This window comes from Bombus vancouverensis, chromosome 14 (assembly GCF_051014615.1).
Source record: "Bombus vancouverensis nearcticus chromosome 14, iyBomVanc1_principal, whole genome shotgun sequence".
Lineage (NCBI taxonomy): Eukaryota > Metazoa > Arthropoda > Insecta > Hymenoptera > Apidae > Bombus > Bombus vancouverensis.
The window spans coordinates 274,552-294,859 of NC_134924.1; the positions used below are offsets into that span (position 1 = coordinate 274,552).

Consider the following 20,308-nt stretch of genomic DNA (forward strand, 5'->3'; position numbering starts at 1 on the left):
TTTTTACAGAGAATGTTCAAAATTACTGCTTAGCTTCAAGGCTAGCCTATAGACGTCTTGTCACGGATTTGGTTGCACTCTGAATAGTTCCAGGCATTTCCCGAATTTCTTGAAAAGCTTTTTCTATTCTGAATATTAGTATTTCAATATTTTCAATAGGTGTTGCGTACGCAATAGACTCGTTATATCTCATAAACGAAGACAGATAAAGCATATGCGTATACGAGATTTTTTCACTGTTTTGCTAGAATCAGGTCTTGAAGTGAGCACCACATGTTCTGTTATGCCCTGTATACACATGTATATATAGAGACTGTTACCAATATGCTCAACAATCTTTGCTACAAAGGTTACTAAAACTCGTAGTGTATTAATTTTTAACTTTCTTTTATCCGCCACTGCATGCGACACTTTCAAAGTCAATACTTATCTTTATGGTTGTATTCGGTCAATCGGAAATCACCGATCAGATCCGCATTCCTTCGTTCGGTTATTCATTTTCTCATCACTGTACCATACACGTGCGTTTTAAAACGCATTCAAAACTGCGATCTCTGCACTCAAGACATCGTTTGAACGATCGCAGAAAATCTCGGGCCGAAAGTGGAACGAAGGAAAGTCGTTCACACGACATCAGAGAGACTTGACAAGGTGAAACGATCGGAACGGGCGTATAAACGTCCTCCCAGGACCGGTTCGGAGAGCCAGCCCCAGGGGGCGTCGGTCGGCCACAACCTCATCCTGCCCGTGGCCTTTTATATCAGAGGGAAAGATTCGAGAACACCTGTCCAGGTGCAGGTTGAATAATCCAGTCCAACTCGCAATTCGCGCCATCGAACTGTACTGTATCGATTTCAGACGAGAATGTTTCTCTTTCTTCTTCGTTTCTCTCATTTTTTTTCTCTTTTTTTACGAATCTCGTTTTTCGTCGTTTCATTTGCTCTTTTGGAATGTTAGCGATCCTGGTAGCGACCTTGCGACAGGGGAGTTTAAAATAGAAATGTGATTTTATCGATTGGTATATTTTATAAATGTTGGTCTATTTAGATGTTTTTTAACGTCAACGTGTTTGAGCAGCAAAGAAAATAAGGAATTAAGCGACATTGGTTGTAAAGCGTAAGTTTTTACACGACGAGTAAAAAAAAGTTAGCGCATTCTATGAGTAAAAATAAGAAAAAAGTTTCACATACACAGGTGGTCCATACATAAGTGCCTTATTAAAAGATTCTAATGAAAAAGTAATTAAAAAGTGAACTAGGTTTTTGTTCGACCAAGTATTTAAACAGCTTAATGATGTTTATATCGGATTTTTATATTATTGTATTTAACTTAGATGTTAGTTTATATCTCTCAGACAAAGACGAAGTTTGATTGTTCGAACAGACTGTGTTACGATTAATCCAAACAATCAAGTTTCTTCTTTTTTGATCATAGAATCTTTATATTTTATAATTGGAATTTCTATAAAATTTGAAAGATACATTTAACCAAAACTATTATAAAAGTACCGAGTTGTTGAATTTCGCTCGTGAGTATTTTTAAGGAGCTCTGAACTCCAATTTTGTTTATTTCTTACAGAATCTTTAGAAAAGAAATGGTAGACCAGAAATTTAAGAACTCATAATATTAAATAAGGGCAACATTAAATAGCAAAACAAATCGTGATGCTTTGATAATGAAACGAATCCATCGATATTAATTGTTTCAACACAATTTATATACGTAAATTGATTTTTAATCTGTACCACAGAGAAATATTTTAAATAAATATTTATACGTATATCTGTTTCTGTCGTTTTTACCGTGACAATAGATGTCATTCGGAGAAGGAGAAGCGAGAGGTTTCTCATTAAAATGTTCGCCGACGAAATTTGCTTTCCACGCATTTTGATATCAACGGGTTTGACAAATTTTAATTATCTCTCGACGAGAATAACATTCACGATGCGACGTTTTATCATTTTTCTCTCTTTTTTTTCTTCTTTTTTATAAGTTTCGTCGCTCGACGAGATTTTATAACGTTGCGACTTGGGTCAAGCGATAATAGTGTTGCCGGAAGAAAACTTTAATTAAACGCAACCGCCGATTTATGCAACGATTTAAAAATTCAAACGGAGCTAACGCTTTGACAGGATAAATCCCATCCTTTAAATTTTCCCATCTGTCTTCTACTTTAATTATCCTGCGCAATTACGTATAACGATTTTAATACGTGGATTATTATTAGGAAATTCTTGTAATGGAATGGAATGGAATGGCTTATATCGTTTTGAAGCTATTTTTTCTATTATGACGAATAATTTTATTAAGTTGTGATAAATAGAATGTCTGCTTGAAATCTTCAAATCTTTTATTTAAATTATGTTTAGGAGTATTCCATTATTCGTAACTTACGAGACAGCTCATTTAGCATAGGTACAAATGAATATTATAATTACAAAAATTTAGAACCTATTTATGTCTTTAATCTGATGCCGTAAATGCAGGAAATCTTATGGACAAGGAGATAATTATTTTCTAAAGCGTTTATTCTAAATTCTTCGTTGTCTATTACAGTTTATTGCCATCAGAGAGTGAAAATCAGCCAGAGAGTAAAATAAACTAAAGGCTACGAATTACCATAAAATTATCAAAAAATGATAAATTAGAAATTTCCTATTGTACTTTGTCTCTATCTCGTCCCAGAACTTTTCAAATGACCCAGGTATTTCGAGGAACACTCGATTATCTGCAATCGACTAAGCCGTATATTAAGTTTAGTGATATAGAACGAAATGAAAGAATATGAAGTAGAATGTTAAAGGAGTCTCTGTAAATCCCACGAAACTTAATTTAAATCTCCATTAAGAAGGAACGTGAGGCAAGGTGATGGTAATAAAGAGACCAGACGCGAAAATACAAACAGCGAATAAATAGAGGAGATTGAGAACGTTTCAGAGGTATAAAGTCCTTCACGGGCGGAAACAAACTTCCGAAAAGAATGGTGTTCGAGAGGGGCGAATTTTGCGATTCTACTGCACGGATCATCATGAACAGCCTGAAGGATCTGCACAATCATTATAAAATTCCTTGTAACTTTTTTCTTTTAATGATAGGGCGTCGAAATTTTGAGATACGCGATTTATAAGTGGCTATCGACTTTTTCGATTTAGCTTAGGTTTAAGTTTGCAAATAATTAAGTTCCTTTTTTAATAAGTGCGTCGAAATTGTGAGATATGCGATTTGCAAGTTACACTCGATTTCTTTGAGTTGGATTACATTTAGATTCAAATAATCGAGATTTTACGGGCATAGCCCGTAGTATGATGATCGGGCCAAACGTAAATATTACGGGCATAGCCCGTAGTAGATGATCGGGCCAAGTATAATATATAATATAATATATAATAGTTTGTTTACGTTTTCGGTCCAAAATTCTCGAACGTAAATCGTAGGTTAAGGGGTTAATAACAAGATATCGAAATAGTGAGATACGCGATTTCCACGTGGCAGCCGATTTCTTTGGTATACTTGACTCGGTTTCTCAAAATATTTGCTCATGGTAAATAGTTCTCCTCGCCTGCTTCCTCGAAAATGGAACATTCAGCGGTAATAATGTAATTGCTCTATATATTCTGCGAAAATCTTGAAAATATTTGTGTTGGTGAATCATTAGATGGAGGACTAGATCGTTTATATAAATTTATATTTTTAGAAAGATGATCAAAGAAATATTTTCATTTCATTTCATTCGTTTTATATTTCCATTCATGTTAATCAATAGGAAAGGGTTATTAACAATTTAATTGAACGTTACAGATGTTACGACCGTTCGCGGAGAGACGCGGTCGCGAGGAAAACGCGTCAGCGAGAGGCGTAAATTCTCGCTACGATTCGGTGAATCGACGCCGCGAAGTAGTCGTTCCCCTGTTTCGGTTAAGATAACAGAGGTGGTTGAATGAATATGACACAGTAGTAAGTTATATTTCACCGTTTATTCCACAACTTATAACGAGGATAATTACACTGGTGCGTATGTACAAGATGAATGAGTGACTGATCTGCGGGTGTGTATACCCGCTCGAAGGATGTTGACCGTTCGAAGGATGTAAAATCAGTACTGTCTTGGGAGACGATGATGTGTCGGAGGAAAGCTAAGGATGGGTGTGTCTAGCGCACGGGACCATCGGATTTGTTGGTGCCGATGTTATTTAGGAGAGTGAGGGAATAGGCTTCGTTTTTAATTGGTTAAACGAAGGGTCTCAACCGCCCTCGAGAGAAAGTGGTTAGTGGGAGGACAGTTGCAGCGTACGTGCGAAAAACCAACTTTCCTTAGTTAAGCCGTGGTAGACAATAGTCTCGAGAAATTCCTCGGAAACAGATGTTTGTTTGAAGGACCTTAGCAGGCAAGTGACTCGGGTTTATGACGGATGCTTAAGGCTATTGAGGGTACGCCGTACGGAAGAGCGGACATCTGGTGTCCGTTTGGCCCGCGGTGTGTGACCTGGGCCAGGCAGAGAGTCGCCCGGCGTAACAACAGACATTACAGACGTGAAATTTTGACTAAATTGAAATTGAACGATGATAGTGGTTAGGTGCTATGGTGGGGGGTTTCCTGGTTAGTGGCCTTGAACAGTCGATTGATTTCAGACAGGCTATAGCACACGCGAAGAGTTGCTTCTTTAATTAAGGCTTGTTGCAAGTGCAACTCAATTGGTTCGAAGCGCGAGCGGCTTGTTTGAAGACTAAAGTGTTGTTCTGTGGTTTGAGGGTGATGGAGCGATACGCGTTGAATTTAATTAAGAAAACTGTTTGCCTTGGAATATTTGTTTGCCTTGACGATTCATGTAATATTCAGTCGATTAAATATTTTTGTCGTAAAGATTTTTTCAATAATTTTTAATATACCGGTATTCTACTGAATAATGCTATTATACAAATGTTTCATTTAATAGTATTACTAAGCATTAAAGATCGAGTTTCCATTTAATTTTACTTCGAAATAAATTAATAATGCGTGTTTCGATATTTTTTATTAAACATAAAAGTAGATGTATATGTGTAGTAAGCAGAAGTTGTTGGAAAAAGTTTATTATGGATCCCTAATTTAAATATTACGGACTTCGTTATTTGGAGTTATTATGGACTCATTATTCTATGATAAAAGCCCGCTGAAACAAATGATATTTTGTAACAACATCATAAAAAATGTATTAATTTACGATTATTACTTTCATTAAGCTTCTATCTCAAAATTTTTTAATTTGCGAAATGTTATTTAAGATTTACCTTTCAAGTTATAAACAATTTACAACTACATTTCACATAATATATCATATTATGCATTTACACCATACAGTATATTATACGACAGAATACTATATACCAATTGTATATTCATAATAATGCGCATTCTACGTCAACATCTATAACAATTACTGATCTCTAAATTTTTAAACGCAGATGAGAAACAATAGTCACGCTTAATTCCTGTCTGGATAAGCGAATGAAATTTTATTCGTGGAGGATTAACTGTCAGGACTCGTCGTTAGAAGAGGAAACCGCGTGTCTCGCTGCTTTCCTCGATTTCTATTCTGGAGGCGAGCAGCGAAGCAGGAGTGATTTGAACCGTACAACGAGAAGCGAAAATAAGGAATGCAAAAGTGGAATTTACCTGTATATCGGCGCGTCTGCTTCCTCCTTGTACCAAATAACTAGATGCAACTTGTCTCCAGGGACTGGCGGTTCCACGTCGCATGGTAACTGAGCAGTTCCACCTGCCACTGCTTCCGCATCTATCATTGTCACTGTAATGACAAAGACGGGCTGTGAGTCAGGTACATCATATGATGAGAGCAAAGCGTGACTGCAGTTTGTGTCAAATCGTCTGGCTTTACGATCGCATGGGAATATATTGATAAAGTATTTTGTCCGATAGAAAAATATGATTTTTCTTCCCCTGATCTATTTCTTAGTTACTACATTTTTCTAGACATTGTTATTACATTGTATTCAAGCTGCATCAAGTGATGCATACAAAAATACAGGATTCCATCTAAAATGGAGGTCATCTTAAAATCTCCGAAACTCCTTTGGCTGCAAAAACTTTACTACTGCCATATTATAGTCGCCATCATACCTAACAACTTTCGTTGATAAACTTTTCCATATCTCTAAAAACATTGGAGATATTCCAGTGGTAATTTTTAGTGGACTACCCTGAATATAACACATGTAATATATTCATAAAAGGTATCTACATACTTGCGTAATTAATGCTGAAAATGGTCCCATTAAATATCAAGATTTATCGATATGGATATCTGACTGTTTAAATGGATAAAGTCATGGCTCTAAAGCCAGCCCTGAAGTATTACACGGAGTCAGTTATTTCCATAAAAGTAAAGAAAAATTTCAAAACTTCATACTGATAAAAAAAATACCAAGATTATCAGTACTACAATTATTATCTAGTTTCGTGTATTTCTCTATGTAATAAAAAAATATATATATAGTCCTTATATTTCAAACTTGAAAAGTAAATTGTGAAAATATTGCAGATATCAATTTTCATTTATCACTAAAATCGTTCTACTAAACCGCACATCAAATTTTTAGAAATAAGATAATCGGATGATCGCAGAAGATATATTACCCACCAATTATCTCGTTTGTTAAGAATCTGACGTGCTTTAATCGCTTTCTTCAATCTTTAGAGTATCGCACGACCGTTCATTTTTTAGAGCCTTTCTTCGAAGACCACCCAGTATTCTCATTTAAAAACTAATCTGTCATTCGACGTTAAGATCAAAAATTCAACAAAAGTATACTTATTACATTTTTCATCTGTAATCCGCATGTAACGAAAGATGTAATGTAAGAATCTAAGAATTAACGAACTCAGAAAAGAAGAAACAAGTGTATTGATGGTCAGAGCTATTCGTCGAAATTTGCGCTTCTAAATATATCTCTTCTTTTCTTAACTGGCTACGAATTTTTGCCAATTGCCCCGAGATATAAAGTTCACGCGACTTCTTGGCGAGCTTTTGTGTAAGAAACGAGGGTGGGTGGAATGGCTTCACACGACCATCATGTCGGGTAAAAATATAGACAGACTAATTGTCGTTAACGGAGTATCTTGGCCGGTGTTGCGTTACACTTAGCCTCCATTTGTCCTTACTCTAATTATTAAGGAAAATTATGCATTCACCACACGTGGTATAGAGAGACCGGTAGACTTTAAAACGGTTCGGTTAATTGCTGCAATTACATTTGATTAATGCCTCTAATTACACTTTCTTTAGTTCTGCTCGTCCATTTTTTCTAACCGTGTAACGAGCTATGGTATAGCCGAGCGTGAATCAGCGCGGTCACGAACGAATAAGGAAAATTAATATTTGATGTATAATCGTATTGGCATGATTTATCCAAAAGTGTTCGCTAAAAAGTCCTTTGAGCGTTAGGAATTGAGAAGATTAAACGAGCAAAATATTTGAGTAGATTGATTTATTTGTTTCGTTCGTTGTAGCATTTTGAATACTTCTTTCGAAAAGCTTGGCGAGATTGTAAATGGAAAACTGTGAATTCTCAAACATTTGTATGATAATTGAATAATTACACTTTGAGAAAAATAGTAGAAGTTAGAAGTTATTTTCGATTCAATCACGTTTTCCTCGAAATAAAAATCCTTCTTATCAAAAAGATTAATGAAATTAATAATACGATAGGTCTTTATTTTCAAGAATTCTTTATTCCATATGTTAGAAATTTTTGCACCAAATTGAATGCAAACGGAATTTTCAATTAAATTTTTCAAATTACTTAAACACTTTGTAAATTTGAGGTGGATATTGGATGTAGATGATAGTGCTTGCTGCTGTGTAGGCCGAGGACTTGCACGGATTGAATTGGTTCCTTTTGTTTCTTCTGCATTTTTCAAAGCACGCGCGGAAAGGAAAAATCGGACTACGGGCGTCGGGATTTGAAGAGCCCGGGTCCCGAACGTTCGTAACCAAAGGCGCTAACCACTGTGCTGCCGTCGTCTGGTCGTAGTTCCTATCGAATGCCGCTACAAATTAATTAAACACTTTTATGTTATTTTCATAATTACTCTCATAAACTAGCCTTACTTTACTTATATTTAACATTCAACAAATTGATCGAAAAATTACTAAGAAAAAAATTTGTTTCTGCGCTATGTTTTACTGGCAGATGTTCATCTAGAGTAAACCATAGTTCCCTTCGTTTCAAAGATTTCAATCACTTCCTCCAACAACTATATCGACTGCTATTTTTTAAATATCATAATGGAAAGATATTTTATCGATTGTTTTTTATAATATCAAGAAAACAAAGGTCAGGAAACGTAACAATTCACAATGATTTGACGCTGGTATGTCTGACGCTTTTTTTCGGCTTTCGTCGAGGGAAAACGCGAGGCGTATCCAAAACATGATAAACCCGTATCGCCTATCTGGCGCTGAATATTGAAACGTGTCAATGGCACGTCAAATACCACCAAATTGACTATTTATGAGACCAAAGGGAGGAAATTTCGTTTCCTGGTTTTTTCATCGGAAATTGCATTGCCTTTGTTATCATCGTTCCTAAAATGTTATGAAAATCCATCATGAACATTCCATTCTTATTTGAAACGACATTAAATGTTGTATTAATCTTTTTAGAGGCAAGATTTATTAATGGTACCAAAAAATTATTGTTTTCTATTTTTTCTTTTTTTTTTTTAAGAACGCTAATATTTACATATTTATATAACCGTTGTTAAAGATTTCGCACATTCCGGAATACCTGCTCTATGTATGTTATGTATTTATTTCTAATTAATATATTGCTACATTTTTATGCTCGAAGTAAAGCATTCTCTTGCAAAGCGAGAAGATTATTATACATTTTGTCTTGATCTTCACATTTTCCTTTAAATTTCGTCTATTTCACAGAATCTTCTGTAATTATCTCTTGACGACATTCACCCATAGTTTCTTAAAAAAAGCTGATGTTATTTCTACATTTCAATTACTTTTAGCGACAACGATAATTAATATGTCTCTACGGTGATCCCCGATATGTTTTTTTATTGTAAATTCCACATTCTACTCCTGATCAAACGATGTTCTAAAACGATGTAGTCGATTTGTCACACGACAGCGACAATGACGGATTCCAGGTCAGCGGCAAACGAGAATGGCCGATTAATCGATGGCTATTATGCAAAATTAATTACCAGATAGAACGGTTCACTACTTATCGCTGAGACGAGAGCGAAAGACCGCGAACAGATTGCTTGACATGTTTGAAACACAATGTTAAACCGAGCCGACATACAAAATTATTTGACTGACTACTGTATAAATAATATGATGGAAATTTACAAAAAGCATATACGATCTTCCTCAAAAGCTTTTGTACCCTGTCAAAAAGGACCACTTTTATTTAAACGAAGCTTATACAATTACTGAACTATTTCTTAATATATAATGCAATGATAAAACAGTTATTACTGTTAGTAAAATTTTATAGCCTTTTATTTTAATATCGCAACCACTGGAATAGGCAAAACACTGAGCAAACATTCACAGAAATTTTGCAGATTTATGAAAGAGAATTTTTAAAAATTTAATTGATGTTGGGTTGCACAGAAATTTGTTCCGTTTTTCTATCTAAGTTTAAACAATAACTATTCACCCCAACTTTAATTGGACTAACTTGGTATTGCTGATTAATTAAGAATCAACTGTAAAGTATAAAACAAACATTCTTGGAAATACATACTTGCTTTTTGTTGGCCTGACATAAATTCAAATATAATTCATGAAGAGACAAAGCCTTATTGCACGTGTCAATCGTCATGCGACAAAGATGGTGCTACTCGGATAGAATGTTCTACTCCATCTATCATATTCTCCACAATCTTGCACGTCCAGACTATCATTTATTCATTCCGCTCGTTTAAAACTATCTCAACAATAAGAACTCGTTTGCTTTGGAAGAGTATAAAAACGAATTGGAACGTTTCTCTTTTTCAGAAGAGCAACTCTACGCCGATGGAGTAATGAAGTTTTAACACGAAGGTGACAAAAAATCATGGAAAGGAATGGTGCATACATTGATTGAAAACAATACACATAAATCAGAAAACAGATCCTAAATTCAATCAATACCACCTAATGATAAAATCCGCAATCACTTAGTTTCCAACCCAATATATATATATATATATATATAAATTAATCTACACCTATCATTACTTTAATAAGTGGTCTATAAATATTTATACAAATTCATATACTTATGGATGTAACTTAATCGTTTTAGTCCCAAGCAGAGCGATCGCGCTGTTTAGATTTTGTGTCGAAAGGTCACAGTACATTTGAACGCTATGGACGACTGACGGAATTTTGTATTTCATTGTTATCTTCTCAACAATTTTTATTGAACAAAACTTGAAATATTTATAAATCAATAATATGCATATATAATAATATAGATGTATTTCATAAAAATAACAAATATGACGAGCGCTATTACGCCGCTTGTTTCTCTTCGCAATCGATTAAGACAAGCGCTATCGCGCTGTTCGGGATCTTTTGACCCTGTTTTTTCAATATCCTTGAGACTCAAACGGTTAAAAGAATGGAGATAAAGCAGAACTTTCATAAAATTTCATTATTAAAATTCACAGTTCATAAAAATCTACGGTCCGATACGACAACTACTACGTTGATGAAGAGCAATTCTAGAAAGAAACATAAAGACTTAATAAACTTTATCAGATCACATCTCATGACAACTTACCCAGCGTAGAAATGAACAACACTTCTTGCTGTAAGAACGTTTAAACTAATCCATATTATTACACTCGTTACGTGTCGAAACGTGGATGATTTTATCTGAAGCGCTGATATGTCGGATCGATAATTTGAAACGCATAACGGATAGCCGGTAGTCAACAACGGTTCGCAACGTTAATTAAAACGCAACGGCCGGTTGCTCGCTCGCGTGGCTGTCAAGAATATTCAGCCGCTCGTTGAGTCGTTAACTCGCTTAAGTGCGTTCCTTCGCTTATGAATATGCAAACGCGTTTTAATGCGCCGGCTATTTGTTCGCGTGGCCCGCAAACATTAAAACACTGGCGTCTCCCGTGGTGCGTCCTCTTGCATCTTCGCTTTGAACGATGTTATTAATACGCGTGGCAATCGATCGAGACGGTACTACGTGTTCGTTCGACGCTATGCGTCGATGCGATTGTCGATCGCAGGAATCTGGAACGAACGATCCTAATAGGGGACAAGTTGCAACTGAGCGAAACAGTCTTCTATCTCTATATACACACGTGCTGTAGCGAACGATCTCTTCAACAGCTGATAATGATGTTACAGGGCTGATTGAATATTTCACGGGGCCGTAGTCTTTAGGCGAGGTGGGATCAAACGTATTGTAAGTATATATCAATGTGAAAGATTGTGTACTTCGAGAGGAAATGGTAGTTTTCATTATATAGAGGGTATAGAGGGAAAGACAATAGTTTCAAAGGGGTTTACACGTAGAGGAGACACACAATAGTTTTAAGTAGATTCAGATGTAGAAAGGATACACAATAGTTTTAAGTAAACTCGGACGTAGAGCAGATATTGACACTGACTGGTGTGAGAGTCAAAAAATGAATAATTCTTTCGTAGAATAAGAGGAAAATCTGTTAAAGGAGCAAACGCGATACGTTTAAAAAAATTGTCATTTTTAAGATATCTACAAATATTGATTCTGAAGAATATTTATAAGTTTCTGAAGAATGGTCATAAGTACAGTATAGATATTCATAGAAATTGCTTAACCATATTGTTTCACAGCGAGGAGCAAACATACACGATATTTTATTAAATACTCCCAAAAGCAAAGAAATATTATCCAAATTGTAGACAAAATTTGTATGACTATAAATAATTAATAATTTTTTGTTTCAAAGTTTCTATTTTCAATTGATTTTTATCAATTTGATTTTTCACTTGATGAAATAATTCGACATGGTTAAAGAATAGATGTGATAATATATCTACTGAGCAAGAATTTTAGACTGTGGAAGAGAAATGTTTTGTTTCTAATAAATGAATTAAATGTAGTATTATTTTAATTCTGTCGTTATTTCTTAAAAAATATTTGATCGCGGCTTTCGTAAGATATTCGTTCGAAATAATTAGTACCTTGTGTGACAATAACATCACTTTTTTAGATGATTTAATTATCGAACAATTCCATAATATATTATTTCATACTTTCTGCTTTTCTCTTTTCGATATACCAAGAGACTACTGTATAGACGCTTTTAACTTCCTTTGATGTCCTAGTTGCATTATAATCAATTCCGTGCATATTTTATAACATTTGGGTCAAGCATCTATTTGCTGGAACATTTCTAAAAATGAAATTTGTGTAGCAGAGGAACTCATAAACGAGAAACACTCACATTCGTTTCCATATAACAGCACGTAGAAACGCATTTCCATATAACGTAAAAGCATGGAAAATAAAAGCTGCCATTAATAAGACCAGTAACGTAGATGATTTATCACTTTTGCAAATTTCATTAGACACAAGTCGGTCAAAGCAATATTTCTTCAAGTAGTCAGTAAGTATCGGTGGTTAGAATAGTTCCATTTAAACATTTCTTAAATTTTATCAAGGACGCTCCTTTTAATTCCTTTGTCAATAGCTTTCGAATAGATCTTCATTTTGTTATCCCTTTAGTATTCTTTTCTTTGCATTTCTAGCTTCTTCTCGAATGTGACCACAAAATTTTCACTACTGTTTACTACAAACAAATCACCAACACAATATTCTCGTTTCCGAAGAAACGAAAGAATATGGGTGGTTCTACTGACGTGAGAATGTTTGCGGCTCTTTCTTGTTAACACTCTTAAAAACGGTAAATTGTACCATATTTGCATGGCAGAGAAAGATAATAACTGTGTAGACAGACTATTATAAGAGATATCAATTTAATTTATTTATATACCAAAAATTACTTTTATACATGAAATCTTCAGTGCACTGCCATGTCCCAACTACGATACTTACACTACGGTTCATGCTCGATGAATGAATTTGATGCTATTTACGAATTTTTCCCTTTTATATATATTTTATAATAGTCACACTTATCATTCATATCTATTTTTATTTCAGTCGACTTCATTTTATTGACAAAAAACATCTACCATCATTGTCGCCGCTTTTACATCTCAGTCCTCTGTCTGTAAACTTATTCCTAAAAAAAACAAGAAAGAAACGATACGTATGGTATTAAAAGCAGAATCACGTAAAGAAATTCGAAAGTAATCAAGCGAAGTTAATACTTACAAGCGTTAGAAAATGCAAAATGTACGATTTATCTATTTTAATTTTTAATAATGAACGCAAGATTGATCACTGGTCTGTTTATGTAAGGAACAAATATTCATTGGTTATAAAAATGCAATGACTTTTGTTGTTAAGTTTAACTAACAACTGTTGAGATTGATAGCTAGTTCGTTTATGATTATAATAAGTATTGATTATTTTATAAGTTAATTATTTTTGTCTTCACTTTGAAGTTAAACTACCAATTATTAATGTAATTGATTCATTTATGATATAAATGATTAAAAATTACTATTTATGTATGATGTTGAATGTTCAAATTTCGTAAGTAATTCTTGAGAAGACTAATTATCTTTTAACTAATTCTTTGTGACAAAGAGTGTGAGTGAACATTTGCTGAATCCTCTGTAGATAGTTATTAAAAAAATACCGATAAAATCATATACAGTTATTGTATTTATTCGTTTGACCATTTTTGTAGCAATACCGACATATCTTCTGCTGTACCTGAAATTTGTTACAATTCATAAATTAAATGAAGAAGTATGTGGACAAAATCACTGCCAAATAATTCTCACATCTGTAAAATCACCCATATATAAATATCGAACTATAGTCTAAAGTGGATCAAAACTCCACACAAAAGACCAAAAGTGAATCGCTTAAAAGTGGATAATGGAATCAAATTCCACTTTCAAGAGGGCTTCCAAAAAACAATCCCGGTATTTAATTAGCACCTGCTATACTGAATTACGACAAAGCGTAACAAAGGAACACGCTGGAAATCAAACTCCAACGCTCGAATCTCGAGTTGAAAATGATGAAACGTAGAGGAAATATAGCGTATTTGGAATACTGTTGGTAATGTAGAATATCGATGTACCTAAAAAAACTACTAATGTTATCTAGTTCGCAACGCCGCAAATAACAGGGACGAAGCACCTGTTAACCCATAACATTCCAATAACCAATAACAATTGTTGCAATCACGGTTAAAATATGTCAAAACTTTTAGAGTAGATCGCTTAATCTACTATTTCGTGCTAATTTTACAAATATATTATATATTCACAATTATATTATTTACTAATATAATATGTACTACAATAAATATAATATTTATACAAATACAAAACGTGACATGAAATTCAATTTTATGTTGCAAATTCAGGAAAACTACTGAGATGGATGTTGTGTGTTTTTTTTGCGCTGTGAATTATAGCGAAGGCAAAAGAGGGAAAGAGTGGCTGCAGTGTTTCATGTGAAATACATGATGAATACACACAAGTATATTGTGGATGTGTTGGTTATGATCGTGGAAATTACACCTGTAACTACTGCAAGTAAATTTTAAGTTCTAAGTATGATTAGATCATAAAAGAAAATAATTTTATCATCTACTTGTTTTTTAATTCTATATAACGAAGATAAACTGGAATACCGCTATTGCATATTACCTGCACTGTAACAAAATCGTTACTTTATATTTTCAATCATTTTTCAGTCATTTTTCAATTAGACCAAACTTCCAGATTGCTTTCTTTCACTATTACCGAGTTTCATACTTTGAAGTATAAAAGTTTCCCTATGATATTATGCAGTTTTATTTGCTCTTATCCTACGCCGTAATATTTTATGTATCTTAAAGGAACTGATATTCCAAATATGCTGTACTTCCTCTATCCACTAAACGAGCCGCTCAAAAATTTCGCTTCCTCGGTCAGGAATGGGACGTAAGTGAAATAGTTGGTACACGGGCTTTTTGCGAATGTTTTCTCTCGATGCGAAAAGTTCGATGAAACACGGTAATTTTTATGAACAGTGAACAGTAACGAATCGACCGTGGTCGAAAATTTGTCGTTGACGTGGTGCGAAACAAAAGAGCGATTAATCGATGCCTCTTATTAATTATTGTTTTTCCGCATGTACAGTGGTTTAAAGAGGAATACTGAAAATGGCATCGGGTCCGGGCTTCCGAGCCATTTAACATATCAATGAAAAACCGACGATGGACACGTATCGAGGGACGATTGGTACGGTGTTAGGCGACAAATGTTTTCGAGGGCTTGTCGCTCGAGAAATCGAACTGCGCCAACCGTGGCGTTTTATGCGCCGCACCGATTTTAATTTACCTGTCGTCGAGCCGATGAAAAATCGCCGCCGATTCGGCTGTATTACGTTCGCGCTCGAACAAAAGCGGAAGTTTTCGATTGTTACGGCGTATAGCCAGAGAAAGGCATTCTGTTTATCGCGATATCTGTCTATGATTCTATTGTTTATTAAAACAAGGATGAAAATATTGCACAACTGGAGATAATATTTTATAGAAAAACAGATCGGTAACGAACAAGGATTTTGGATTGGTATGTGGCGGATCGGTATCAATAGGACGCCGACAGGTCGAGCCGCGGGTACCAACCGCCAACACTAGAGGGCTACGACGACAACGAGTCTGTCTGTCTAACTCGCTAGCGGTCGAATATACGAGCGATTGATACAAATACCGCACCTAGCGAGACTCCCTCTACGTCTAAGGCAGGGACTACCGGGCATAGCCTTACTGACGAGTCCACCGGTAGTCCCGGGACGAAACGCACTTTCTCTCTCTTTTCATCCGTCACAGGTATTTGCGTATGCGAGTGTTAATAAGTTTTGTATTGGAATTCTTTTATTACGTTGATAAAAATTGTCTGTGTAGAGTATATATTATATTTGAACCTCGCTGTCAAACTGATTAATATCGCACTTTTATCAATTTCTCAATCTCATTACATAAGTACATGATTAATGTTCAATTGTCGAAAAACAAATTGCTCGTTTTGATGAATTCATCCATTACAAGAAGATGACATAAATAATAGCAAATTCTAAAATCAATTTAAAAAATATCGCAGCATCGTCAGTTTTTTCTGCTTTTCGACGTATAGTGTTGATCGACGTGGCTTCTGAGTGGCTTGTTTATTTATTGCTTTTGTCAATTATAATTGAATTTTATAAAAACATCGTGATTTGCTACTTTATCTCCGCAACTCTATGTACAGGACAACATTTCGTTTGATCCTTTTACATTTCACAATACATGTTTTTGACTACAGAGTCGTAACGTACACAATAATTGCACACAGTGGTTGCAAAAAGTATCAATACATTCCCTTATTTTCCAATAGAACATTTCTTTATCAGATTTTGTATTTTGTATTCATATCTATCAAATTTTTGTAGTTATATGAAAGTATTACTAACCCTTTGCGCTCGAGAGGCGAGTCAGTCGCCACGGCGTTTCATGCGTTAACTCGAGTGACGACTGAGAGGCGGCAATCCCTGTTTGTGCTAGATTTCGACATCTCCAATTGATAAGAGCGTAGTATTGGTTCATAAATAGGTGCCTTAGCACTTTATGTTCTTTGTTAGAAAGTGTAAAGTGTAACATTTTATAATGGAGATAAAATATTTAATCCCAAATTCCTCCGAAACTATGGTTCTGACAACGTCTCCAACATTAGTTCGGATTCGACGATCATAGCAAAAGTATTATAGTCTAGAAGTCCTAGAAAAATGCTTTTCGGAAATGAAATTAGTTCAAACGAAGATAAACTGGACTTGAACTGTTGAAAAATGAGATCGATTGCATTCATGAATGAATTATTGATAGAGAAAATGAAAACAGTGATGGAGATAGTGACACAGTATTAGGTGTAAGAAATCGAAAAATTACAATAATAGATAATGAATGCGAAAGTGACAGTGATGCTCCACAAGGTTCTAATAATTCAAAATGGACAGCTTGTGAAGAATCTAGCAAAACACTACAGAGAATAAAATTCATAGCCGGCGGAAAACCTACAGAGCCGCAAGTATCCTCAAATGTCGTGCAACAATGTTGTAAAATGTTTTTTAAGATATTTTTTGCCAACGAGCTAATAAATCAAATAACAACTGAAAGAAATAATTATGCTGGAAGAATGATAGGGAGAGGATACTATCATCACATTCAGTTTGGCATAATGTCACCAAGGAAGAACTTTGACCAAACCAAAGATGCATCTTGGTAAATGCTTTATAAATTATCATACAAAAGAATACAGAAATTAATATTACAAAATCATATTTTCAAAGATGTAAATATAGGTAAATTATTAGAATATAATGTTTTTGTACGTTAACGTGTGTATGAAATCATTTTACGCTACCTGTAAGACATGCGTCACTTATGCGCTAAATCATCTCAAGTTGCTACTTCGCCCGACTGAAAAAGTCCTCGAGCGCAAAGGTCTAATTCATACGAAATTTAATATACTTGAACTATACTGTGCTTTAATATACTAATCGTTTGATATACATAAATAAATACACAGTAACGTGCCAATATTTTTTGTAGCCACTGTATTAGCGAAAATGAAGACCCGTTGCTTCACGATATAATTCAACAGTACCATTCGTTTTCCAGAATTAACTTTTGCATCACAGAAATTCGCAGATGATACGCTCTGATCTAAATTCTCTTTCGCGTTTGAACGTTAAATTATTATCCGGTTACTTGCGGCCCATTTGAAACAGGCGACTCAATTACGTCGAAATAAATGATTCATTGGCTGACGGCGATTCATTAGCGAAACGAATAATCGAATACGGTAGCTAGGTATGGCGGTGACACAGGAGAGTTATTTTTAATTTTCGAATAATCTCGAGGAAGGTTCGCCGCGTAACGGCGGCAAACCGAATCTCATTAATCAAACTCACGGAAGATTACACGAGGGCGGACTCGCCAAGTAAAATTGGACGATGGTTAATCCGGTTTCCACGCGTAGGCCAAACGTAGATTCCCCAAGCGGTGTTCGATTTCGCCTGATAGGAAGAACCGGAAACGAGAAACTGAACCAACGACTCGTGGTAAGTCGGTTTTAACATTAGAAATACAAATTAGCTCGAAATTAGCTAGTAACAAATTCATAAATATCGCTTGGTGTAAACGAAATTACTTGCAACTTTTTGACTTCTTTTATTTAATCTAAATGTAGGAACAAATAAAAACTTTTCGTGTACGGTGGCTAACGAAAGTATTGCCACAGAAAATTTGTATTAATATAATATGCGTATCATATGAAACCTTTTAAAATTTCGTTAGCGCTATCGTGATTATATAGTAAGATTTAATCTTAAATTTTAGTCTTAAAGATATAATTAGTGTTAAGGATTACAGTTAGGTCAGTTAGCAACGTTAGATTTCACCAAATATTGCGAACTATTAATGTAGTGAATAACTGTTCAAACAATTGAGGATCTTACGAGGTGTATGCTTCCGATAAATATCGTGGACCTTCTATATACTTCTTCAGCTCCGTATTAAATTTTATCAGTATGATCACGATAATCATGTCTCTTTATAGTGCTAATGAGATTTCAAAATGTTTCGTATAACACATATATAAAAAGTTTCTAGGAATACTTGAATGTTTTTGTAAGCCACTGTATGTATTATACAAAACACTTTGAAATCTTATTAGTATTGTAACATGTGACACGCGTCTGAAAATTTATATAGAAGCTACAAAACATTTATTGTTGTTGAGAATTGTGGATCTTTGAGGCCGAAATAATGTTATAGGAACACTAAATTTACACTGAGGATTAATAATAAAATAATAATGTATTTATTTCATGGAAGATTCCTTATATATTCATTGATACACATTTGCACGCGTCTCAGCACTTTCTTCTATACCCGACTGTAAACCGACTCTTCGACGACCCTTAACCGACTGTGGAGTTTACATTCATCTGTTTTCGAGACGCTTCGGACACATACTTCCACACACTGATATTCACATACAAGTATCTCTACTACGCACTTAACCTAGTCCAGCACAGAAAATTATACATATCTCAACAATTGTAATACACCTTGCAAAGACCACCAAAATATTTTAACAGTCACTATATTCATAAGCCACAATATTTAGTCTTAATATCATATTAATCATATTTATAACCAATTGTATGTTTAAGTAAATACTAATTTTTCACTAAGTGTATGTTTACAGTAAATATTTCGTAACTTGTATATAATTTTTCGGATTAGTCTCAAACTTCACCGTTACAATCACGATAGTCGTGTTTCGTTACAATAGCAACGAAATCTCACATGTTTCATACAATAGACGTAATATATTCGCAACAATATTCTGTGTTGAGTATTCGAACACTTTCATGGGCCATTGTGTATCGTATTTATTTTAACTATAACTATATATTTTTTACTGTCATAAAAATACAAATTCAATTACTAAATACATCATTAAAGTTTAATGTGAAACATCACTAATTAAGTTACATTATGAAAGTATAATATACGAAATATATCAACCTGAAATTCAATTTCAGCAGAATTTTACATCTTCCATGATATCTGTAATTACTTTTAATCTCTTGGAAATCGCAATTTCCTGAAAATGTTTCCACCTTTGAAAATAAACATCGTTTTATTTCTTTCAGCGATACGCGCTGGGGCGAAACGTTGAATGCTGTCGTTTCGTTTTGGGATTTCACCCCCGTCGAGCTCGAGCATTGTACCCGCGTACAATTCCTACAGGGGTTTTACGCGTTTCGCAACGCCGAAAATCGATAACTGGAAAATCCAATCCTTTCGCAATGATTTTAACGGGACAATGAACGACATGGTTAAAACGATGTAGACTGATCAAACATTAATTGCCAACACCAGGGTAATCGTGTTCGTTAATGCAGTAATCGCCGCGTAGGCGATACTATCGATTAAATCGTCGGTATGAAAATCGATTACGTTGTTGGCCCGTGCAAGTATACCTATTAATGCATTTTCTCCAATTGTCAGGGATTTCTGCGGAAAATCATTTATGTTTCAATTATACTTAGCATACGCAATGTATATGTACACGTATACAGTGTATACATCTGCTCGTAAAAATATTTGAATGCCTAA

General features: G+C 34.7%; 1 protein-coding gene across 3 annotated transcripts in view; it reads right to left on the reverse strand.

Annotated features, from left to right (window-relative positions):
• Positions 1–20,308, reverse strand: part of LOC117158183 (nephrin) — a 543,755-nt gene that overhangs the window by 123,273 nt on the left and 400,174 nt on the right. For all 3 annotated transcript variants that reach the window (XM_033336832.2, XM_033336831.2, XM_076624251.1), the window contains one exon: positions 5,654–5,786. In XM_033336832.2, coding sequence (XP_033192723.1) covers positions 5,654–5,786 — 133 coding nt within the window. The remainder of the gene's footprint in view (positions 1–5,653; positions 5,787–20,308) is intronic.